The sequence below is a fragment of the Pipistrellus kuhlii genome, unplaced genomic scaffold (assembly GCF_014108245.1).
Source record: "Pipistrellus kuhlii isolate mPipKuh1 unplaced genomic scaffold, mPipKuh1.p scaffold_m20_p_3, whole genome shotgun sequence".
Classification (NCBI taxonomy): domain Eukaryota; kingdom Metazoa; phylum Chordata; class Mammalia; order Chiroptera; family Vespertilionidae; genus Pipistrellus; species Pipistrellus kuhlii.
The window spans coordinates 110,279,730-110,306,027 of NW_023425529.1; the positions used below are offsets into that span (position 1 = coordinate 110,279,730).

At 37.2% G+C, this 26,298-nt stretch overlaps 2 protein-coding genes across 2 annotated transcripts in view; one reads left to right on the top strand and one right to left on the bottom strand.

Annotated features, from left to right (window-relative positions):
- Nucleotides 1-26,298, bottom strand: part of GTF2F2 (general transcription factor IIF subunit 2) — a 144,978-nt gene that overhangs the window by 77,159 nt on the left and 41,521 nt on the right. The window contains exon 5 of the mRNA XM_036456208.2: nucleotides 4,789-4,870. Coding sequence (XP_036312101.1) covers nucleotides 4,789-4,870 — 82 coding nt within the window. The remainder of the gene's footprint in view (nucleotides 1-4,788; nucleotides 4,871-26,298) is intronic.
- Nucleotides 9,161-21,615, top strand: KCTD4 (potassium channel tetramerization domain containing 4). Its single transcript, XM_036456206.2, has 2 exons — nucleotides 9,161-9,344; nucleotides 20,001-21,615. The coding sequence occupies exon 2, from the start codon at nucleotides 20,179-20,181 to the stop codon at nucleotides 20,956-20,958; it is 780 nt and encodes a 259-aa protein (XP_036312099.1). The 5' UTR covers nucleotides 9,161-9,344; nucleotides 20,001-20,178; the 3' UTR covers nucleotides 20,959-21,615.

A 26,298-nucleotide genomic window follows, 5' to 3' on the forward strand; every position in this document is an offset into this window, starting at 1 on the left:
GAGGGCTTAAGGTTAATTTGCATATTAACTCTTTATTATACAGAACTAGAGGCCCAGTGCAGGAATTTGTGCATGTGTGGGTCTGGTCATCCTCTTCCCCATATGGGCTGACTGGGCCGGACCAGTGGTAGGGAGGGGCTGCGGGCTGGCTGGGGGGAGAGGCCGAGGGCAGTAGGCCAGCCAGCCCCATCCCTGATCTGGCTGGCCGCAATGCGCACCATAGCAACCGGTTGTTCTGGTGTTCTGATTGCTTAGCTTTTATATGTATATAGATATAAAATACACTTTTTAATATACCCATTTATGTTACTAACCACTATTTGCTAAAATACAATATAGAAATAAACCTTAATGACTTAAGAAAAGGTCTTTGATAAATAAATGGAGGACTATTCAACACTTTATATTTTGAAAAAATTCTTAATTGTTGATGAAATAGATTTACATTTGTTTTATAATCATTTCCTCTTTTCCAAGAAAGATGTGTGTGCAAACATACATGAGTATACATACTGAAAAATCAACTCCAGTTTCAAGTGCAGTTCAGAGTAAGAAAATTAAAGAAGCTGAGTGTTGTTGAGTCCAAGTTTTTATACCTGGAGTTTCTATTTCAACCCAACAAATCTTTTTGGGTTTTTAATATTAAAACACACTATGCTAAGTATAGAGAATATAAAAAAGAGGGAGGAAGAGTGAGAAGAAAAATAAAATTCAGTCCTTATTTTTATGAAGTTCATAATTTTGTAGAAGCTGCAACTACATTCAAGTAAACGGTAGAAAATAGACATTTATATAAAACCAGTAAAGAATAATAATTAAGTATGTGGAATGTAGAAAAGGAGGGCAGCAAATCCTAGCTGGTGGGGAGTAGAGGCTGTGAGAAGGTCTCCCTAAGTGACAACTGGTTTGGTTTTAAAGGTTCAGAAGGATCCTGGCAGAAAGTAGATAGGCGTCTTAGGTAAAATATGCAGCATGTAACAAAGGCATAAGATGTAAAAGTGCCTACCTAGATCATTTGGGGTAACAACTTCTACTGTGATACAGTCATCTGATGTCTAGGTAAAGGAGATTATTTGAAAATGAAGTCAGAAAGTGAGACTAGAGCCAAATTATAAAAAACTTGAATGTCATAAAGACGTAGGTAATCAGGGAATCACTGAAAAACTTTGAGCATATCCTATCTACTAAAGAGGTAATATGCAAACTGTCACTCCAACACACAAGACGTCCACCCCCATGTGGACACAAGATGGTCAATAGGAGAGGGCAATTAGGGGTGACTGGACGAGCAGAGGAGTGCAGTTGGGGGCAACCAGGCCAGCAGGGGAGGGCAGTTAGAGGCAACCAAGCTGGCAGGGAAGGGCAGTTGGGGTAACCAAAGTGGCAAGGGAGGGCAGTTAGGGGTGATCAGGCCAGCAGAAGAGGGCAGTTGGGGGCAACCAGGCTAGCAGGAGAGGGCAGTTAGAGGTGACCAGGCCAGCAGAGGAGGGCAGTTAGTGAAAATCGGGCCAGCAGGGGAGCAGTTAGGCATCTATTAAGCTGGCAGGCGAACAGTTGGTAGCCAGCAGTCCTGGATTGTGAGAGGGATGTCCGACTGCTCGTTTAAGGATGAGGCCTAAACAGGCAGTCGAATATCCCTCGAGGAGTTCCAGATTGGAGAGGGTGCAAGCTGGGCTGAGGGACACACAACCTCCCCCCCATGCATGAATTTCGTGCACCGGGCCTCTATTGTGTGATATATCTAGGTACAGGATAGTTCAAGTACTGAATTGCCAATTCTGTCCTTAAACACTTAAAACTGCACTAGAGCAAGGATGGCAATAAATATGTTTTGGGTACATACATTAGAAAGTGCTATGTACTATGAAGAAAATACAAGTATAGGAGGAAGTAGTATGGTCAGGGTAGGCCTTATTAAAGTAGAATTTGAAAAGAGAATTGAAAGAGGAGTTGAGCCACGCAGTTAATCTGGAAAAAATATGTTGCAAGCAGAAAAGCACATCCAAAACAAAGGCCCTAATACAGAAATATGCCTAGAGTACTTATGGACTACTAGAGGCCCGGTGTATGAAACTCATGCACAGGAGGGGGAGGGTGTCCCTCAGCCCAGCCTGCACCCTCGACAATCCAGGACCCCTTGATGGATCCCAGTGCAATCAGGCCTAAACTGGCAGTCAGACAACCCTCTTACAATCCAGGACTGCTGGCTCCTAACCACTCACCTGCCTGCCTGCCTGATCTCCCCTAATTGCCCTCCCTTGCCGGCCTGATTGCTATGCCCCTCCCCGCTCCACCCAACAGCTCTCCCCTGCCGGCCAGATTGCCCCTAACTGCCTCTGCCTCAGCCCCTGCCACTGTGGTTTTGTCCAGAAGGAGGACTGGACAACTGGAAGATGTCTGATCTAATTAGCATATTACCCTTTTATTAGTATAGATTAGGAGATGAATGTGGAGAAAAGCAGGAGGAATTAAAGGGTGATCATGTAGGACTCTGCAGACAACTGCAAGGGCTTTAATTTTATTCTGAATAATACAGCAAGCACTGCAAGTGACATGTAAGTAGAGGAATGGCATGATTTGACAGATTTTAAAAGAACTACTCTGACTACTGTGTTGACAACAGACTACAGTGCGGCAAAAGTGGAAGCAGGAACTTGGCGAGGAGGCTATTGCAGTGATCCAGGTGAGAAATGACAGATCATGTGGGTGATGAGAAACGGTGAGCCTGCAGATGTGTAATATTTTAAAGGCAGTGTTAATCAGATTTTTCTGACACATTGGATGTGGGGTGTGAGAGAAGAGTAAGGAATGTGGTCAAAGTTCTGGACTGACAAAATGGGAGAGCAGAGTTAACTCAAATGAGAAAGACTGCTGGTGGAGCAGGTTTTTTGGGAAAGATGGGAAGTTCAATTTTTGACATATTCGGAATATCTATTAGACAATGAACCAGACTTTGGGGTGTATAGTTTGGAGTTCAAAGAAAAGTTCTGGGCTGGAGCTTATGTTTGTTCTGCCTACAACAAATCCTGCATTCCAGTCTTGCAGAACTATAAGCAAGTCTCTACTGTGTTCCCCAAGTCTTTGTGCCTTCATATCACTGTGTAGAGTGTTCTTATTCCTGTCTTTTCCCATGTGGTAAAAAATTCTACCTCTTCAAAACTTATGGTAGGTATTTGTTTTATGAAACTCAGATGATTATCATCTCCTGAAGCACCCTATTTTCTAAACCACTGAAGAAACTGAAATATGCAATGGCTGGTGTTTTAACATACTCTAAAGGCTAAACAATTTTAATTTCTTTTTTGTTAAGAAAAAAGCAGCCACTTCAAAAGTACCAGCAACCTGTCTGCTCATTATCAGAAATCTTTAAAGAAAATCAAGACCACAGAAAAAAATCTTGGCAGCTGAGTAACCAGATTTCGCATTTTCCAATTTCAGTAGTTATTTGAAGACAAATCTTCAAAGACTTTACAGGCTATAAACAAAGAGAGAAACATCTTCTGCCTAAGTTCCAAAGTTATAAAACATTTTTCATTTTGATTGTTATACTTTTATTTGCTGTGGGGAGGCATTTAAATTAGAGAAATTAGTGGACAAGAAAACCAATCTCTCTCTCTTTTTTTTATTCCCAAGAGATAAACTCTAATTCGAGAAAAGGAGAAAAATTAAAAAGATGATGTACAATTTAGAGATGATCCAGCTCAACCAGCCCCTAAATGAGAATAATGAAGTCTGAGAGGCTGCCACTCCACATCACCAGGTGTTCTCCACTACCAGCTCTGTGCAGTTACAGTCCACTAAAATGAAGCTCCACAGGGCAGAATTCTGTCTGTTTTGTTTCACATAGTAAGAACTGAAACAAACAAATTTATGATTCTAAACTATATGGGGCTGAAATACATTCAATATAAACTATAATAGTATAATACAATTCTTCAGGGTTTAAAAATTGCTGACTCTGAAAGTAAAAAAATTTTTTAAATATCAAGAATTTGTAATCATTATCTTTAAATATTACAAAATGTTAGGCACATACAAAAGTGGGAAAGTGAGGACCCTGAAGCAAAAGCTTTAACAAAGTAATAAGTTTATAAAATGTTCTCTGCAGATCAAAAGGATGATATTCTAGTAATACACTTGCTTTATATAGTATAATATTTTAGATATTATGGGAAGATTATAACCTTTGAAAATAAAATAGTACAAAGATATCATTACACAGCTTTGGAAAATCAAGATTTATATGAATAACTAGAAAAAGAAGTTTTAAAATGTTTGATTCCATGTTATAATATATAAATATCTTAAATACCACAAATAAACAACCCATGTTCTGAAAGTTTCCTTGCCAAAGAAACTCTTACTTGGAGTTTTTAAAAATTGAAGTATAAATGACATATAACATATTTTTAGGTGTAGTATTAATTGTTCAACATAATGACTTGAAAATCATATACATTCAAAATGATCACTATAATAAGTGTAGTTAACGTTAGTTTCCATGCATGGTTACAAAACATTTTTTCTTATGATGAGAATTTTTAAGATCTACTCTCTTAGCAACTTTCAAATATGCAATATTATTAAATGTAGTCACCTGGCTGTAAACTACCTCCCTATGACTTATTTTTTAACTGGAAGTTTGTTCTTACTTGGTTTTAAAACCAAATAGCTTTTGAAAACCCTTTCAATTACAACCATAGTTACAGTCAATAGGCAATCTAACATATGCATTTCAATCCCTAAAAGGAAATATCAAGTATTATTTTAAAGTTAAAAAACACCAACCTCTTTAATCTCATGTAGTTTTCACTTGCAGCAGGTCGGCATTCAGCTCTTTGTACCACTATTCCTTCCAATGAAAGCTTATCTTGAATGGAAAGAAAAAAATAACAAATGTATCAGAGTTAACATTTATCATAATCAAGATTGTATTCTGACACATTACCCACAGTAATAGCAAAAAGAAATAGTATAAATCAAAGAAACAAAAGGAATATATTTTAAAATTATAGTTTACATTCAGTATTATTCTGTAATAGTGTCAGGTATACAGTATAGTGGTTAGACATTTATATAATTCATGAAGTGATAACCCAGATAAGTCTAGTACCCACCTGACCTCATACATAGTTCTTATTATATTACTGACTATATTCCCTATGCTGTAATTTACATCTCTGTAACTATTCTGTAACTACCAATTAATCTCTTCACCTGTTTCACCATCCTCTCCACCCCATTTTCCTCTGTTAGTTAACTGTCAGTCTGTTCTCTGTATCTATGAGTCTGTTTCTATCTTGTTCATTTTTTCAAAATGAATATTTTAAAGTTTATAGTAGAGTCATTGGTCGGAATAGAGAAAAACTTTATTCTTGGCTAGTAAATAAAGCAACAGGCTCCTGTCAGGTTTATTTATTGGACTGCTGCAGCTCCCTCCAATAAAATAGCTTTTATGCACTTGGCTCTTTCTCAAGAGAATAGTTTAAAAGGACAAAAAATTTAATATATGCAGGCATGTGTACACATCCATATATATGTAAATAAAATCCTAGAATACACAGTGACTTGAACAGCCAGCCTAGAAAATATTGTGAAACTGGCAGGTCCATTGTCTAAGTCTGTGAACCAGTTCTGCCTGCCAGTTGCTCTGACTTCTCTTTCCAGCAGAATCATTAATTTGGGTGTGTCCAAACTAGACGCTGAAGTGCTATTGTCCAAACAGAAGGATAATTTTTCCTACCATTAAAAAGATTTTTCTTGGTGACCCTCATACAAAATCCAAGAGAAACAGAAAAAGGAAACAAAAGTTAGCACTACTGTGTGCCTACTAGCCACCAAGCATTGTGGTAAAGTCACTTAAAATACTGTATCTTATTTGATATTATATCAATATATGACTACCCATGAGAGTATCAGCTTTGCTACAGTCTGGAAAGGAATGACTATAGTTAGAAAAAGCTATGGCTCAGTCATATTTTTATGAGAATCCACCCAGGTTTTGAGAAGAGAATCAGGAAATCCTTTGGCTCATCAGACATGCATTTATGATTCAGCTCTTCAGGGTGAATGACTTTATGCACTACTCTAACCTTAACTAAATGCCTACTATGTGATGGGCACCATCTAGGCATTGTGGAATCAAAGATGATTAAGACACAGTACTATCTTCAGGAAACATGCAGTTCCCTGGGGGAGAGAGAGAAACTGACAAAATTGTAAAGTGCAGACAAAACCACACTTACAAGATTTAGACTAGAAAAACTCTCAAAGGGTGATGACCTTTCTTAATTTTGTCTTCAAATTCCAGGAGACTCCCTGTTGTAGCCCATATGCAATAATTGTGAACACACTATGTAATTCAATGGTTCAAGAGTCCATCAGTGCAACATATGCAACAAATCTCAAGAACAATCTGTCAGATGACAAAAAGAGCAATGATGAGAAATGCCTACCTTACCTCAAAGAATGCCAGGAAGGAAATAATAAGCTTTCAATTATTTTTATATTAAATTTAAAACATCTAAAAAATTTCTTATTAATGGATTTAGTAAGATTAGAATTTTAATTTTCTTAAAACAAAACACATCTTATATTAGAGTTTGCTTCTCACTGAAGCTAAAAGTTCTATCTAGAAAACCAACTTAACAATAACAAGATTTGGGAAAATTTCAATGTATAAAGTATTATAAATGTATTAGAACAAGCACACTATTAAAGCACATATTAATCCTTTTTTTTTTGTTACTCCTTACCCAAGGATATTTTTTTCCATTTATTTTTCAGAGAGAGTGGAAGGAGGGAGGGGGAGAGAAACATCAATGTGAGAGAGACATGATCTCCAACAGGGGCTGAGGATAGAACCTGCAACTCAGGTAGGTACAAGCCCTTGACCGGGAATCGAACCAGAGATCCTTTGGTGTGCGGGTCAACACTCTAACCACTGAGTAACACCAACCAGGGCAGTAATACTTTTTAAAAAACAAAATACATCTAAAATACTGTTCCTGAAAAAATGTTATTTATATAGATCCATGTTTATAAATGTTGAATACCACAAGAAGTACCTAATACAACCTGTGAATGCTCCTCACCTATTTAGTAGTATCTACTACTGCACATGAACAGGCTAATTTAATTTCTAGATTCAATATTCTCCATATAACACTGGGAAGGGTAAGAAGTGTCCAAAGCACCTGGCCACCACTCTCATCACTATTATTTAATCACAAAGCAATAAAATTCACTTTCCAAAACCACAGTTTTATGACCATTATATCACATTTTGAAACAAAAAAATTAACTTTTTCTTTAAATCTCAAATAGCTTGTAAATGCTTCTTAAGGGAAAAGAGAAGTCTTTGTACCAATTAATTGGCTGCTCTTAACATCACATCTCTCTTCACTGTTATTCTTTCTCCCTTCTCCTCTTAATTAAAATTTAAAAAGCCAATTTATTTATGATATAGCTCCCTAAGCAGAGTGTAAAGCCTTCATATACCTAAAGGCTTCACAGGAACATGTTTTCATATTCTTTCCACTAAACCATGCTTCTTTCTTTCCTCAAGACATTGCTTAAGATTTTAGGGGGAAGGTATTAAATATTATATTTAATTACTTAAAGCATTTGAATACCAGTGCTGTTAATTACAGATCATATTTATTAAATATAGGAACCCTTTCTTGACACTATTTTGTTGGCCCATTTTGAAAGACCATAAAAACTTGAAAAACAATCCATTATTTTGCTCAAACATGTAACAGATATTTACTGAGTGCCTTTCAAGTAAAAAAAAAAAAAAGGAAAAACACATCAAGAATAGCAAAGATAAATGAAACATGGCTCCTGCCCTCAAGGAGTGGAGTCTGTTACAGCTCATCACATATGGTCTGTGGTACATACTCTTAAAAAATATTAAGGACCAAGAGTTTTCATTTATGTGGGTTTTATCCACAAATAATTACCTGTATGTCCTTCCATATGGGTTGGGATTCTACTGTACTACTATTAAGTAGAATTTGTTAAGGACTATAAGATGAAGACATACAGAGTACTGGAAATCACACACACACATATAACACACATACACGCGCGCGCACACACACACACACACACACACACACACCTTGAAAAATGGGTAGGATTTCAACTGGTAGACAAATCAGAAGGGCACTGAAGGTTGTGAGAATAGTGTGTGCAATGGCTTTCATCTCTGCCTCTCTCTCACTTGAAATTTTAAACTAAGGGACCACACCACAAATCACTGGAATGACGTGGTCATGACACCACTTTTATGAGAAGCCACTTAAGCTCATCCTACTGAAAGTCTTGAAATGACTCAATTCCTACCTTTTCCTAGACTTAACTATTTGTTCAAATCTTCTTTGGATTCTGGGAACTATTCCAAATCCTTTTTAAATTCTATCCCCCCTAACCCTCCACCCCTCCTTTTTTGCTAAATTGTTTTACTAATTGGTTCCTGCCAATTGTTTCTGCCAATAATGAGTATGAACACACTTTTGGTGATAGTATTTTATCTATAAAAATTTGAAGAAAGATTTTTAAAAGTTAAGTATACAAAGCACATCCCATAAAAATAACTGAAGACTTCTAGTTCTGATACTGTCATAAACAAGTGTTACTTTGGTGACATTATTTCACATCCCTGGGCCTCAGCAATGAAGTTACTGGAAGCTCTAAGATCTCTTTAAAAAAGAGAAAAGAAACACATAACTGGCCTTCCTATATACTTGGGGAAGTTTTATTATTTCATCAGTGTTTATTTTGTTTGCTCTAACACTTTCTAAAAGATCTACATATAATTAAATTTTCTTTGAATAGAAATTAGAGAGAAAATGTTTCTTAGACTGACAAAATGTTGAGAAGCTGCCCAAAGACCTGATAATACACAAATTTCTGCTCTAAGCTGAACCTTTCTACTTTATATCTCAATTTGAGATATACTCTGTGTTGAAGAATTCAAGAGAATTAAGTGGCGCTTTTTACAAGTTAAGGGCACTCCTCATTTGAACAAGTTAAAGCAGTAAGTAAGCAGAAGGGTGCCCATTAGCATCAGCATGTAAGTAATGCGAGCCAGTGTGTTAGGAACATGTTAGGCATCAGGAAGTTATAGGCATTCATTTCCACAAGACCACTCTGAACCCAGTTCAACGTGGAGGCTTTTAAGAGTACTTACAACTCAAGTTAAAACACAGATGAGTGGCTAGTAACCAAGATTTTGGACTGCTCCACGAGACTTCTGAAGCTACTTTTCTGGATTCATACTTATATCAAATCTGTCTACCTTGCCTGGAAAAGTAATGGAGAGCAGGTACATTTAAAAGGTAAATCATTTTCAATATTCCTAGTAGTTGTCATTATCCTCTTTTAAAATATTTTCCTAACAGATTTTGCCTGTGATTTACAGAAGCTATCAATACTTGGCATCTTAACAAGCCAGTTAGGCAAACTTGCAGTCTCTTTAAATTAAGAAGGAAATCTTTATTCAAATTTGTGAATTGATTCTCTAATCTCTAATCTTCAGAAATTTTAGGAGTAAAAGATCATGCTCAGATTTCAGTAAACTTACAGAGTTAGGATTTGATTATTTACTTCAAAAGTAACATATGAGCAGTCATATATTTTTAAAATTATCTGTTAATGTAATATGTTTTCTTATAGTAATTTTCAAATTATAAATATGCCTAATGCCCTGGGAATTCCTAATTTTAAACCAAATATTGTAACCTATTTTGAGAACTAGATTTAGAATTTAGAAAACATTTCAACTTCTTCATTCATAGTTACTAGTCTTTAACTTTTCCCCTACAGACAGAGAAAGGGATGTTGTAGTGCTGATCAAAGGGAACCTTTGAATTACAAAACTGATTGCCTAGGAATAGAAAGGAAAGTGGTTAGTCATGGAACAAAATCAAAGGCAGTGGCTATAAGTATGTAGACTTTGTTATATGAGCCTATAGAAACCATAACAGACTTCTGATAAAAGAAATAACTTAGTGACTGAGCATTTAAAAAACAAACATTTGTCTATTTTAATACTTTCAAAGCAAGTTCATAAGTTATCATTCCTCCTATACTTCATGCTAGTCTCCTAGCATGTTACACCACACATATATTAGGTTTAGTAATAATTAATGTCGTTTTCTAATACTATTTTAAATCGAATTTATTTAAACAATACAACAAAATTTAATCAACAATATAGTTGCCGTTGTTTTCTACTACTTGTGCCCAATGCTCAGGAAGCATTTTAATCCCTCTGTTGTAAAATTATTGTGATTTTGATGCAAAAAATTCGGTCAATGCATTTTTGAGGCATTTTTCATTATTAAATTTTTTTTCAAGAAGAAAGTTTTGCAAAGAACGAAACAAATGGTAATCGGAAGGGGCAATATCAGGAGAATATGCAGGTTGAGGGAGAACTTCCCATTCCAACTGGCACAGTTTTTCAGCAGTGATTCTTGCAGTATGTGGTCGTGCGTTATCGTGGTGAAAAATTACGCCCTTCCGATTAATCAGCGCGGGTTCTTTTTCTCTTAAAGCTTGGGCTAACCTTTCCAATTGGGCACTATACACGGCACTTGTAATGGTTTGGTTAGATGGTAAAAGTTCATAATGAAGAATTCCTTTAAAATTCCACCAAACACACAACATCACTTTTTTCGCATGCAAGTCAGGTTTTGGCGTGGGCTGCGGAGCCTCATTTTTGTCCAACCATTGAGGCCGCCTTTTCAAATTAACATACAGCACCCATTCTTCATCTCCGGTAACAATTTGCTCTAAAAACGGCAAACTGGTTTTGACGAGAGAGGAGCGAACTGCAAATTGTGACTCTTTGATTACGGTTGTTGTCGGTCAACTCATGAGGAACCCATTTTCCAAACTTTTGGACTTTGCCAAGTGCACGCAATTGATTGGAAATTGTTTTCTGTGAACAATTTAAAGTTGTCGCAAGCTCTTGTTGGGTAATTTGAGGATTTTGCACCAAAAGAGCTTGAAGAGCTTCTTGATCAAAATTGGACACACGGCCTCGACCACTCTGTCATCTAACGAAAAATTTCCCTCGCGAAATTTCTCAAACCAACGCTGGCATTTTCTGGCGCTAACTGCATCTTGACCAAGAGCACTACAGATGTTTTTTGCAGCCTCACTTGCTTTTCTTCCTAATTGGAATTCGTAAAGCATGCAGTGCCGAATATGCTCTTCATCCGCCATCATCTTAGCCCTAGTTTTGCAACAAAAACCAAACCAAACACAAACTTTTTCAAGCAAAACTTGTTAATTGCACTTCACACGTTCTGTAGATACCACGTGTTTGAAGGTTATGTCAATACAAGTCAACGCCAAGCAAGATTTTAAACGAATGTTAAAAAACAACATTAATTATTACTAGACCCGATACTTAATCAATATAAAAAGCTCTTAAGTACAGATGTGGGCATGATGTTATGATATTATATAAATAATCATAATCTCTAATCTCAAAATTGCTTATCGAATAAGAAGTTGAATAAAACCCAGAAAAAAAAAATACAACTTTATAAAAGATATGAAATTTGTAATCCTATATAATAAAAGGTTAATATGCAAATTGACCCTAACAGTGGAATGACCAGGAACAACCTGTTGCTATGATCGGTACTAACCACCAGGGGGCAGATGCTCAATGCAGGAGCTTCCCCCTGGTGGTCAGTGCGCTCCCACAGGGGGAGCACCGCTCAGCCACAAGCTGGGCTGATAGCTATGAGCACAGTGGCAGGGGTGGGAGCCTTGGAAACACTAAGGATAGCCGATTGTGGCTTTAGGCCCACTCCCTGTGGGATTTCATGTCAGCTGGACATCCCCTGAGGATTCCTGGGCTGCAAGAGGGATGTCTGACTGCCAGCTTAGGCCCAATGCCCCGGGGGAGCACAGGTTGAGGTACCCCCTGGAGTGCACAAATTTTTCACACACCAGGCCTCTAGTACAATAATAAATGCAAAAGGACAGGGAAATCATAGTACTGCAATAGTCTGTTTTATTCAGAGCTTCATCAAAGGTTGCAATCCAGCTTTGGATGCAGCACTTGAAATGAGAAAGAATTTAAAAACAATAGAAAAAGTGATTAAATAGAAAAAAAACAAATCCTTCCAGGAAAGATTAAGTCTTCTAGAGAAAAGACTCACTATAGTACTATATTTCAGTTAAATAGTGCCAAAAACTGTGCTATCTATGATGAGGGCACAAAGGAAAAAAAACGAAAACAAAACACAGACACCATGCTTAGAAAGATTACAACATAGTTGAGGGACATTATTATTATTAATATTATTAATATTAATAATGAAATACTTATAGGCAATCACTGACATTTTAAAATCACTGATTATGATCCAACTTTTATTAATTTAATCCTGTTTTCTTCATCATGTTTAATTAGTGACAGTAGTAATACTATATACTAGTTTACTTCTTTATGATTTTTATGGTATTTTAATACTAAGTGACCAAATACAGGGTAGAAATTATATCTCCATCAAGAACTCCTTTGAGATAAGTTCTCTTTCCTGAGCTCATTGTCTTTGATAAAGTAGTCCTTCCACTCTATGTGACCATTAGAATCAACTGCAGAGGCTCACTCCCAGAGATTATTCTCTAACTGCATTGTGAGGGCAAGAGGAAGTGGTATTTTTATAACCTCCCTCGATAATGTAATATGCATCATCCCTTCTCACTTTCCCTTTGCCTATATCTTTGTTAGTTTTATTTTATGGGGTAATAACTCATAGTGCTGCCAAATATTTCATCAAATCTAAGATACTGTCAATTGTAATTTTCACCACTTTTATGTATCACTAAAGAAAGACAAAATACTGCCATGGAACTTTTATAAGCCAATAATTTAAACATATATCCTGAAATGCTTAATGTTTCAGAAATGTTAAATGTCAAGATGGGCAATATAATAAAGTTCTCTATTCCTAATTCCCAATCACTCTACTCTCTATGAATAAGAAACTGCATTTGCTCCTATGAACTATCATATCTTGTTCTGATATTCAGGCCCCCTTCTCTTTCCTCCACGCCATCTAACTTATAAAGACACAAGAGGATCTAAAGATAAGAGGACAATAGAAGAAACATGATAGGGGACAGCATTTGGGAGAGGAGATCTGTTTGGTCACTGATTTCAAAGTAATATTACTTTCATAAGTTTAAGTCATGTACCTCATTTTGAGAATGTAGACAATGGTTAGCCTATATAATAGAAAACTAATATGCTAATCAACCGAACAGCAGAACGACTGGTTTCTATGACATGCATTGACCACCAGGGGGCTGACGCTCAATGTAAGAGCTGCCCTCTGGTGGTCAGTGTGCTCCCATAGGGGGAGTGTTGCTCAGGGATGGTGCACGCAGCAGTGGTGGCGTCAATCCGAGGGCTCCCGAACTGCGACAGGGGTGCAGGCCCTCCCCAAGCCCTCTACCCCCACATGAATTTTGTGCACTTGGCCTCTAGTTAATTTATAACATCTTTTCAAAGAGAATGCAAAATTCTGTTCTGCCAAATAGCAATATATAAATGAGTTCAATACAATTTCAAAGCTCACTTGATGGTTTATAGAAGTGCTTTGCTTATCCGATCACAATAAAATTTTCTAATGAATAATAACTCATAGGTTACACCTCAAAAAAAAAAAAAAAAAGGAAAAAAAGAAAACTCATTTAAAAAAAACTTGAATGACTCCTGCTTACAGAATTAGAAAACATAGGTTTCCCTGAAACACTCAGTTCCCAAAGTACATTTAAAACATTAGTTAATATGATTTGTAAATTGTTTTCAAGATGACCTCTGTAATGAAACACAAAAAAAATATGGATAGAATTTTGCCTGAATTTCTCATTTAGTCTGTCATGTTTATTTGTGCACCTTCTGATACACAGTGCTTTATTCTTCTCTAACTCCTCAAATGAGGCTAAAAATTTGCTGGGTAGCAAAGTTTCCTGGGTTTCTTTGAAGACGCAGTTTAACACAGTAAAAACATTTACAGGTGTATTCATCTGACTGGAACCACCTATCCACATCACTTTCTAGCCAAAGGTTATATCCAGTGAGGCCCAGGATACAAGTAATCTGCAGAGTTACTTAGACATGATTAATCAGCAATATAAGGTAGGTGAGATAGTATGTACTTATATTAGTACAATCCTGGTACCAGACAACATCTAATGTAGATGAATTTATATTTCAGAACAAAACAAAAGTTTGGACGCTTAAATAGATTTTTTTTTTTTTTTTAATAAGTTTTTATTGTTCATATTATTACAAATGTTCCTTTCCCCCCACCCACCATTGCTCTCCTCCACCAGGTTCCCATCCCACCCTCTGCCCTTTCCCCTCTCCCCATTGTCCTCATCCATAGGTGCACAGTTTATGTTCAGTCTCTTCCCACGCCCCCCTCTCCCCTTTACCCCAAGAATCGTCAGTTCACTCCCCTTCCATACCTCTGATTCTATTATATTCAACAGTTAATATTGTTCATCAGATTTTTTTAATTTCCTTGGTTTTTAGATTCACTTGTTGATAGTTATGTATTTGTTGTTCATAATTTTTATCTTTGTTTACTTTCTCTTCTGAAAGAACCCCCTTCAGCAATTCATATAATTCTGGTTTGGTGGTGATGAACTCCTTTAGCTTTTTTTTATTAGTGAAGCTCTTTATCTGGCCTTCGATTCTGAGTGATAGCTTTGCTGGGTAGATTATTTTTGGCTGTAGGTTCTTGCTATTCATCACCTTGAATATTTCTTGCCATTCCCTTCTGGCCTGCATGGTTTCTGTTGAGAAGTCAGCTGACAATCGTATAGGTGCTCCTTTGTAGGTTACTACCTTCTTTGCTCTTGCTTCTTTTAATATTCTCTCTTTGTCTTTTGCTCTTGGAATTTTAATAATGATGTGTCTCGGTGTGGTCCTCTTTGGATTCCTTTTGTTTGGAGTTCTGTGCGCTTCCTGGACTTGTAAGTCTAATTCTTTCACCAGGTAGGGGAAGTTTTCTGTCACTATTTCTTTCAGTATGTTTTCCATATCTTGCTCTCTCTCATCTTCTGGGACCCCCATAATTCTGATGTTGGTTCGCTTGAAGTTGTCCCAGAGGTTTCTTACATTATCTTCAATTTTCTGGATTCTCTTGCCTTCTAGCTTCTGTGGAGGAGTGTCTTCTGGCTCTTTATGTTCCAAATCTTTGACTTGATTCTTGCGATCTTCCCTTCTGTTTTTAGGACTCAGTAAAATATTTTTTATTTCAGACAATGTATTCTTTATTTCTTGTTGATCCCTTATCATTTCTTGTTGACTCCTTATTAATTCTAGTTGATCTCTTTTCATATCCTCGTAGCCCTTATCCATCTTTTCTAAGAAATTCTTGAAAAAACTTATAAGCGTAGATTTGAACTCTATATCCAGACGCTTTTTGTCCTCCATTTCTTTCGTTTGTGATCTATTTTGTTGTCGCATTTCGCAGTTACAGATGGGACGGGGTTTCAGGGTGGAGCCTGCAGCTTTGGCTTCTGTCAGCCCCGCCCTATGCGGGTCCTTCAGTGCTCGCTGCTGCCAGCGCCTCTGAGAGAAAGGTGCCCTCGATTTTCGCCTGCTGCCAAACAGTCTATGCTCTCCCACAATGAGCCCGGTATTGGGGTTCAGTTCAGTTGGAAATGGAGTTGGAGGTGGCGTTCAGAGCAGTCTGGAGCCCCAGTCTCCTTCCCGTCAGGGCAATCCCGCGGCACAGCCGACCGTCCCTTCTCTGCGCGCAATGTGCGCGCCTCCGGGACCTCCTTTCGCCTCTCCCCGGGGTTCCGCCTTACAGCCCGGCTCCCTATGGCTGAGCCTGAGTCCCCGGGGTCTGGCCCAGAACCGGGGTTCAGAGCAGTTGGGGGCCCAGCACAGTCGGAGCTTTTCTCTCCTTTCCGCTCAGGAACGCCCGCCAGGCACTCGGCCTCCCTCCTCTCCGGCTCCGTCCTCTCCGCGCCGCGTCTCCGTACCTTGGGCTTTTCCAGCTCCTCCGCGCCTCCTTCTGGTTTTCTCCTTGCTTCTCGCTGTAGAATTTCCAGTCAGTCAACCTTCCTGTAGTTCTGGGCAATGTCCGTTTTATATTTTAGTTGTATTTTATTGAAATTGTTGTGTGCGTGCGGCTGCGGCTAGGTGTTCACCTGGGCGCAGCCATCTTGGATCCCCCCTTAAATAGATTTTTATTAAAATGAATTAAATTCCTGATTCTTTAAAATGTTAATATACTATACTGTACCGTTTATTTTTATTTTTTAAAATGTTTTTATTGATTTCAGAGAGAAAGGGAGAGGGAGAGATAGAAACATCAATGATGAGAGAGAATCACTGATCAGCTGCCTCCTGTATGGCCCCCACTGGAGATCAAGCCCACAACCCGGGCATGTGCCCTGACCCGGAACCAAAGCCTGACTTCCTGGTTCATGAGTCGATGCTCACCCACTGAGCGCAGCAGCCAAGCTATTTTTTTTTTTTTTTTAACAGAAGACGCTAAAGTGAAATAGTCATAGCTGAGTATCAAAATGAATGTTTCTCATATTGAATTATGGTAATGACAATGACATCATTTCCTGCCAGGAATTGGTAGATAAGATGGGAATGACTCCAAATGGCCTAGAATAAGTTTTGCCTAATGCAGAGAGTGAACAATTAGCATCACTATATACTGAAAGGTTTAGCTAGAATTTGAGTAGGAATTGGGCCTAACCAATGGATATACTCATATCAAGAACCTAACAATGGCTTTGTTTAAACCTTCAAAGTTGGCTGAAGAGCCCTGTATATGTATGATTTACTGATATCTAAGGTAGAGGAAATCTAACTCCAATAAAACTCTGTCTGCAAAGCAGATGAAACTCTCAAGTCTAGTGGAACTAAGTGAGCTAATCATTGAGGTGTGGATTAAGCTCTTCTGCTTAGTCTACTGATCTGCTTAATTCCAGTTTGTATCTTTAGTAAGGCAGAGAAATGTGGTCACACAAACCATGGATATTTCCATTAGCTTTGGTCCTAAAACACCATTTTCACAGTTATGACCTGATTGACATTATCTAGGACAAGCTTCCCCTACCCCACATGCTCCAAGCAAGTAAATATAAGTTTAGAATAGACTGAAAAACAACAACAAACAACCAAGGTGCTTTCTCCTAAGGGACATGTGGATCACAATAGGCAGCAATGATGAACAACCCCCTGCAATTCTGTAATCCTCAATCTTCTTGTTTTAATGGTATAACATGGAGTGATGAGGTAAGGTGGAGCCTGCTTTGTGCCACTATGCAATGAAGTTGCATGCAAAACGGCTTACTGTGTACCATTTTTCATTTTTAGACTGCAAGTGGGTACAACAGGACTCAGAATATGAATCCTAAGTTTCATATCAGATCCTAGTCAGACACTTAGACAAGGTTTCCATTACACTATTGTTGCCAAGCCACAGGTGGCAAACAAATCATACACATCAAGTTTGTGGAAGCCAAGAACACTAGAGTGAGATAAAGTGACCAAAGGATAGAGGCACCTGATGGGATAGTTCAGTCTGTCAAAACAAGCAACAAAAACAAAGAGCAAGCATCAGTAGTTTTATTTTTATTTTTTTTAAATATATTTTATTGATTTTTCACAGAGAGGAAGGGAGAGATATAGAGAGCTAGAAATGTCGATGAGAGAGAAACATCGACCAGCTGCCTCCTGCACACCCCCTACTGGGGATGTGCCCACAACCAAGGTACATGCCCTTGACAGGAATCGAACCTGGGACCTTTCAGTCCGCAGACCAACGCTTTTTTCGGCGAGCATCAGTAGTTTTAAAAACGGATCAGAAACCAGAAGTGAGCCAGTTAGCAAATGTAAGGCGCCCTGGAGTGAGAGCCAAAGAGGTCAGAAGTTCAGCTTCTGCCCCCTCACCTTCCCACCCATGGAAGCCCATCCTCTACCAGCACTAGCTTCACTTCCAGTAACAGGGTGAAAGGAAGCAGACCCAGCAGCACATAGTATCTGGCTACAGCACTTTAAACATACAAAGAAAATACCAGCACAGCCTCTAACACTATACTATAGTTATGTTCTGTTGATTCTGATGTTGCATAACATTCATGAAAAGAACTTTGGTTGATTCTGCCATTATATGGTACTACTCATGTGCAGAGATGATGAACATAAGAATTCCATGGAAATATTTCCAAAGTTGTTCCAAAAATTCCAATCTATTCACTATATCTTAAAAAGACTTGGTTAAAAAAAAAAAATCCACACACACGTGAAATTGTCAGAATATAACAGCAAACTCTTCTTAAATGAGACAGGACTGAGAGGAAGCTTTAGTACTTAGTGTTGGCCATTAACAAGCTATAAAATTCTAGATAAAACACTTAAAATTCTCTGGAATGCAATTGTGTCTTTGGTAAAACGGAGAGGTTAAATCTCATGGTCTCTAAGCAATAACCAGCCCTAAAAATGTTCTGTTTTAGATTTCTAGTCTGATTTCAATGGACTTTTTATAATTTCGATTACATATAAATGTTAAATTCAAAATCTTCATAATGGCCCAACCAGTGTTGCTCAATGGTCTGAGTGTCAGCCCACACACAGAAGTGTCCTTGGTTGGATTCCCAGCCCTGGTTGGGGCTTGTGCGGGAGGTGATATCTCCCCCCCCCCCCCCCCCCCTGCCTCCCTCTCATCTCCTCACCCTCTTTCTCTTCTCCTCCCCCCGCCTGTCTCCTCCAGTCAACAGGCTTACTGGCCAGGGCTAATATAATTATTTTATGATTGAGAAATCTAACATTGTTTAGAGAACATATGAGGTAAGCATGTTTAGAAGAATCTGCTTTAATATTTCTATCAGCATACTGTTGAAGAATTTTAAAAAAGTCTATTTTAATGTAAAATAAATATAAATCAATGTAATATAAAATCTAGTCCTATGATTCTAAAAACAATGTAGTTCCCCAGAATAATTTAGCAGTCAGACTAGTCAAATAATAGTGTATTGAGAACAATGTTCATACTTCTCATGGGCCTTTAAATTCTAGAACTGAAAGCTCAGATCACTAAAATGGATTGGAAGGCAAGTTATAGGGGAAGAAGGAACACTCACATGTCATTCCAGTTCCCAGATTAAAAAACAAAAGCCTAGGTTATGGTCCTTCTTTCCATCCTTTGCGAACGCTGAAAACAACAACAAAAAAATCAACTTGCCCATGTCACTATTTTATAGTAGGTACTTTGAATTTGTCTTTTGTCTTCACAAGCACAAGTGCGCACGCACACACACAGTTATATTTTCTACATCAGCCCAAGTCTTTTGTTTAGCACTGAAGCAGGTATAGGATGAAATAAGATTATACATATTCTATAGGAAATCTTAATCAAGAAAACATGTAAATGATTACTGTAAAGACTATATATTTAATTTTTTACTTTTAGGGTAAAAAAACAGGTATTAAAAAAAGTCTTCTCACTTGCTAAAGATCCCAAAACCAGAATCACACACAAATACAATTAAATTCAAGGGCAATATCACAAATAACAGGTTTAAATGTTCTCATTTGGGTTTCTAAAATGACTACACCACTGTGAAATGTGTGGCTTTTTATATAAGAGAAAATCATATATACCTAGTTCCTTTATCTTTATAATTTACTTTTAAAAAATGAAAATAATGCAATATACAGTATTCTCCAAAAGAGGACAATATTATTCAATATGAAGAGCCTGCCTTATTAAGTAATATCTTAGTAGACATTTAGAAATAGATAAAAACTCACACTTAGCTGGAGAATTAAACAATTATAATTGCTTAACTGACAAGAGAAAATTCAATTTATTCTGAGTAACTTTTATTACTTCAAAAAATATACATGAAAATCTTTTCACAACAAATTCCTTCCATGATACAGTTAAATGCAAATTATCTTTTTTTTCCCCCTCGTCTTACTCCAGAGAGCTCTGCATACATAGCTGATACGCCACCTACTGCAAAACCGAGCTGACAGAGCAGGCGATGCTGCCAGCACTTCATTCCATCACCAGGCTGCAGCTGAATAAAGGCGTGTTTGAGAGGCAGTTTTTGTAAAAATTTCAAATCCAAGAAGAACAAGCTGAAATAGCATTTTCCAAAATGGAGTGTAAAGTAAACAGAAGAGATAAAGAAAAGGAATATGAAGGGAAACACAACAGCCTGGAAGATGCTGACCCAGGAAAGAACTGCAAATCTTCACTGATGACCCTCAACGTTGGCGGATATTTGTACATTACTCAAAAGCAAACACTGACCAAGTACCCCGACACTTTCCTTGAAGGTATAGTAAATGGAAAAATCCTCTGCCCGTTTGATGCTGATGGCCACTATTTCATAGACAGGGATGGGCTCCTCTTCAGGCACGTCCTAAACTTCCTACGAAATGGAGAACTTCTACTGCCCGAAGGGTTTCGAGAAAATCAACTTCTGGCACAAGAAGCAGAATTCTTTCAGCTCAAGGGACTGGCAGAGGAAGTGAAATCCAGGTGGGAGAAAGAACAGCTAACATCCAGAGAGACTACTTTCTTGGAAATAACAGATAACCATGATCGCTCACAAGGACTCAGAATCTTCTGTAATGCTCCTGACTTCATATCAAAAATCAAATCTCGCATTGTTCTGGTGTCCAAAAGCAGGCTGGATGGTTTTCCAGAGGAGTTTTCAGTATCGTCAAATATCATTCAATTTAAATACTTCATAAAGTCTGAAAATGGCACTCGACTTGTACTAAAGGAAGACAACACCTTTGTCTGTACCTTGGAAACTCTTAAGTTTGAGGCTATAATGATGGCTTTAAGGTGTGGTTTCAGACTGCTGACCAGCCTGGACTGCTCCAAAGGGTCAATTGTTCACAGCGATGCACTTCATTTTATCAAGTAATTACCTGTCACGAACAAAGGCAACAAGCATGCAGCCGGCAAGCTTCGGAGAACCACGGCATCAAAGGCATCCCAAATAACGTGCCTCACTAGCTCTGTAATGAGAGCCCTGCCGCTAATCAAATTCTGTGAGCTAACGGTATGTAAATTCTATAGCTAAAAATGTCCTTCTGTAGGGTATCCTGCTGATCAGACTCTTAACTTAAAATGTAAACAGTGATCTTCTATATATTGTAAATAAAGACTGAATGCCTGTATTTGTTTATTTTTCCTTACGCTGTCTTTTAACCAAAATGTCTTGGGTACTTCTATAATAAACAAGTATGTAAATTATCATTCATTTAAGTCAATGGTAATAAAATATTTGAAGGGGCTACAAGATTAAAATATTTTTTACTTATGGCAAAAATCTACAAAGAAACTGAACTGGTAAAATTAACCATTGAGAGAAAAACAGATATGCAGATTTATGAAAATAGAGCATAGTGAAACTAAAAAGAATGTAAGGCATTAAAGCTGTTGACTTAATTTTTAATGGTAGGCACCAAAAGCTTATTTATAATTCCTGTATTAAATACTTGAATTATAGCTGAAATGATACATTGCTGAAAATTCCTAGAAAACTGCTTGCTGAAAAAAATAAAAAATAAAAGCACTACTAGCTTCTTTGCTTGCATTTATCATTATAATAAAAAGTTACATGTGTCACTTTAAAACAAATAGTATCACTTGATGATTTTATACAATATTATGCTTGGGTGTAATAAACTGGCAGGCTAGTAACTGGATGGTCTTGCAAGTGACAAAAATCAGCAAATTTACTTCTTTGCAGGCTGAGCTCCAACACAGCACAAATAACTTCATCTCAACACAGTATGGTATTAGAGTAATACAGGCAGGAGTTCATTTTCAGAATCACCTTATCTATTCATTTTCAAGCTCAACAATATTAAATGAACATCACTACACATTACTTTTATTCACTGAGTTGTGTTTAATTTTTTTACTTCATGCTAAGTAAGAAGCTGTTTTTTAAAATTAAGTTTTATATATAGTTACCTCTATGAAATAATGTAGAAACTCACCTTTAATATAAGTGCATTTTTCTCTACCAAATTACAGCTAGTCGTTTCTATACCACATATTTACTTTGTATCCTAAGAATAAATTATATCTTAAATTTGCTCCTTTCAAACTTAACCATTAAAACTTGCAACTAAATCTTAATTTTTAAATAAATATTAATATATTTCTGAAAATCTTTACGGAGATTACATAAATTAGCATATGTGCCAAAAGTTGGCTTACACATGTAAAATTAGAATTAGCAACAAAACTAACATTACTTCCAGTTACAATATTTAAGATAACACAAAAGGTGGCTGTACATACTAGGAGAAATATTTTAAAATCTATTATATAAAGAAGACATTTTAAAAAATCCACATTAAGAAAAACCCACAATACACTTCACATCAACCATACAATTTTATGTATAACCAGAAAGAAAATGCTTCAAAGAAAACATCAACTTTTCTCTTATGTACTTGAAAATTTAATGTACTTTTAAATGAGGATTCAAAGGAACTATGAAAATAGGAAAAATAGTGAAATCTACTTTAACAGGTTAGAAATTGAACTGTTTATATACTTACTCAGCTTATGAGTTGACTTTTCTTTGGCATTTGGACTTTGGTAATAAAAAAAAAATCGTAGTGATTTAATGTCAAAGCAAGATTTTCTCTAACAGAATTTCATTACAAATAATAAAAATAGCCCTGACATATCTTTTAATAGGAGATAACTGAACAAATCTCCTTTGAAGTATTAAAAGTAAGATTTTGCATCAATTCACAAATGAGAATTTAACTGTTATAATAAATTATTGTTGATGGAAACCACTACTTAAAGAAATTTGTCATTCATTTTTATGTGTCTCTAAAAAATTATATCTGGATACACTTAAAAATGTTTTAAATCCTCACCCAAAGATATGTGTTTGTTGACTGTTAGAGAGATAGGAAGGGAGAGGGAGAAACATCAGTTGATTGCCTCCCATATGCTCCCCGACTGGGGATCGAACCCACAACCTTTTGGTGTACAGGATGATGATGCCCCAGCCAATGGAGCCACCTAGCCAGGGCTGTATTTAGATGTACTTAATTCCTCCTCAAGCTTTTAATAAATTATAATATCCTAAAACAATGTGATAATCTAAAAGTAAATTTGACTAGGTTGATCACTCTTGTATAACTTTTCATAAATGTATCTTTTAAAATTAAAAATTATTTGCAGTTGGACTTACATAATCATAATGTGCTGTAAGTGTAGAAAATATCTACTTTTAAGCGTTATGTTTTCTTTCCATTAAAAAAACCTCATGATCCCTAGCTGGTTTGGCTCAGTGGATACAGCACTGGCCTACAGACCAAAGGGTCGCGGGGCGTGTAGGAAGCAACCAATTGATGTGTTTCTCTCACATTCATGTTTCCCTATGTGAAACATCTCTCTCTTCCAGTCTCTCTAAAATCACTGGAAAATATCCTCAGTGAGGATTAAATACACACACAACACACACACACACACACACACACACACACACACACACACTCACTCACACACAAAACCCTCAAGAAATCACACAAAATGCCAATTGCAAGTCAGAGTAAAGCTGTCATAATATTTTTGTTTGCAGTCACTAAAGAATTTCTTCCTCAAATCTTTTCTCCAAAGAATAAATCACAAAGTGACTATCTTCTTTTTTCAGAAAACAGATAATAAAAAGTAGTTTACTATACCTGCCATGAGCCAATCATATATACTCTTGCATTTAAAATTGTCTAACGGTGATGATAGCACTGTCGTTAAAATATGAAAAATAAAACATGGCTATGGTGTACTATATTTCTAAAATGTATATGGAAACAAGAAGAACAAATGAAACAATTATGAGACTTTTCAAATGATTAAAGAAAGAAGACTACTATCCCAGACTGAAGATGATACTGATTAAAGAGGTTCAGTTACTTCTTTAAAAAAAATTACATTTAAGATGACAATAAAAGGTAACACTTACTTTATCACATGCCAGCTACCAGGCTATTAACATACATTGCCTCAGTTAAATCTCAACTGACCCTAAGAAAGGTACTATTATTCTTTCCTTCTTACAGATGAAACAGAGGCTTAGAAAGCTAAGAACCTACTGAGATCAAACAGTTATCAGGAGGTAAAGGTGGAATCAAGACTTGAAACCCACATACACTAGTTACAGGATCAGCAGGAATCATGTCTGCTTTTGTAGGCCACTTATATCTCTAATACCTACAAACTGGCATAAAATAGGCATTCATGAAGTATGCGCCGAACACAGAATAATAAAATACAGGTTTGCCTCACTCCACAATGCAGGTATTCTTTTTATTGTTAGTCTTCACTGGAGGACATTTTTTCCATTGATTTTTTAGAGAGAGTGGAAGGGAGTGAAGGAGGGAGTGAGGAAGGGGGTAGAAAAAGAGGGAGAGGTAAGGAGAGAGAAAGACAGACAGACATCGGTGAGAGAGAAGATACAGCAACTGGTAGCTTCCCACACTTGCCCTGACCAGGCCCAGGGATCGACCTGCAATCCAGGTAGGCGCCCTGGACTTTGAATAGAATCTGAGACCCTTCAGTGCCAAGGCCAATGCTCTAATCACTGAGCCAGCAGCCAGGGCACAACGCAGTACTCTTAAAATCTGAGTGAAAAGTTAAATTTTGGGAAAGCAAATAATATTTTTAATGTGATGTTATTTAAAAAACATGATGCAAATCATTTCTGAAGAACAAAAAAAATCCCAAATCTATCTGTTGGTGATCTAGATTTTCACATATCAGGTTAAGAGAAAATGAAGTTATCTTTTTATGACTTGTATAGTCAACAGAACTGATACATTATAAGAAAAACATACATCACAGTGAAACATATGGGTTCTGGAGTAAGGGTTTAAATACAATTAACTTCCACTAACTTGCTTACAGGACTGTAATCAAGATTATATATATATTATTGATTACAGAGAGGAACGGAGAGTGAGAGATAGAAATATCAATGATGAGAATCATTGATCAGCTGCCTACTACATGCCCCACACTGGAAATCAAGCCCACAACCTGGATGGGAAATCAAACAGTGAACTCCAGGTTCATAGGTCAATGCTTACCAATGAGACAAGATTTTTAACATCCACAGAGTGAAATGAAGATAATAATGATTAATTGATAGAGTTTTGATAAAACTTAAATTCTAAATTATCTGTAAAGAGCCTCACACATCACAGACTTTCAATAAGCACCAATTATTATCCTGTGTAAAGGTATCTTCATGATATAACCATGAATAATAGGCTCAAAAATGCACATGCACATTAATTAGACTTTCAACTTAGACATAAACAGAATGGATAACTTTTAACAAATACAGGCTTAATGTGTTTGAATACTATAAGATATAGAATATACTTTAAATTGCTACATGCAAATACAGTTTTCATTTGTATTAGTTTAAAATTACATATGAAGTTTCTTGGGATTCACCTTCTCTAGCTTCATGTACAAAAACCATAAGAACAAAATTATTATTACTGCAATTAAGCAGTAATATATGTGATAACACAAACACATAAACTGATGAACTAAAATAGATCCAGAGACATGGAAGCAAACCATTCATTCAATCTCAGGGAGAAGGTGGGGAGGGGGGGTTTGAGAGATCAACTGCATGACCCATGGACACAGTCAGTAGGGGGTGAGGGCATATGCTGGAGTGGGGGGGAGGGGGAAGGTCAATAGGAGGGGAGGATTCATATGTAATACTTTAAACAATAAAGAATTTTTAAAAAGTAAGAATATCTGAATAATTATCCTATATAATAAAAGGCTAATATGCAAATTGACCCAACAGCAGAACGACTGGTTGCTATGACGCGCCTAACCACCAGGGAGCAGAGGCTAACGCAGGAGCTGCCTCCTCTTGGTCAATGCACCTGCCACAGGGGGAGCACTGCTCAGCCAGAAGCCGGGCTCACAGATGGCGAGCGCAGCAGCCTCGGCAGCACTAAGGATGACATCCCAAGGGCTCCCGGACTGCTAGAGGGCGCAGGCCGGGCTGAGGGACCACACTCTTCACCTGTGCATAAATTCTGTGCACTGGGCCTCTAGTCCTTGATAAGCAGAGATATAATATGTATGGACTATCCAAAACCGAATACAACTTAGAAATTACTTATATTTAGCTTTGAAATATATAATGGCTACTTCTGTAGTTGACTTCCTAATCATATTTTGCTTAAACTAATATTAAAAT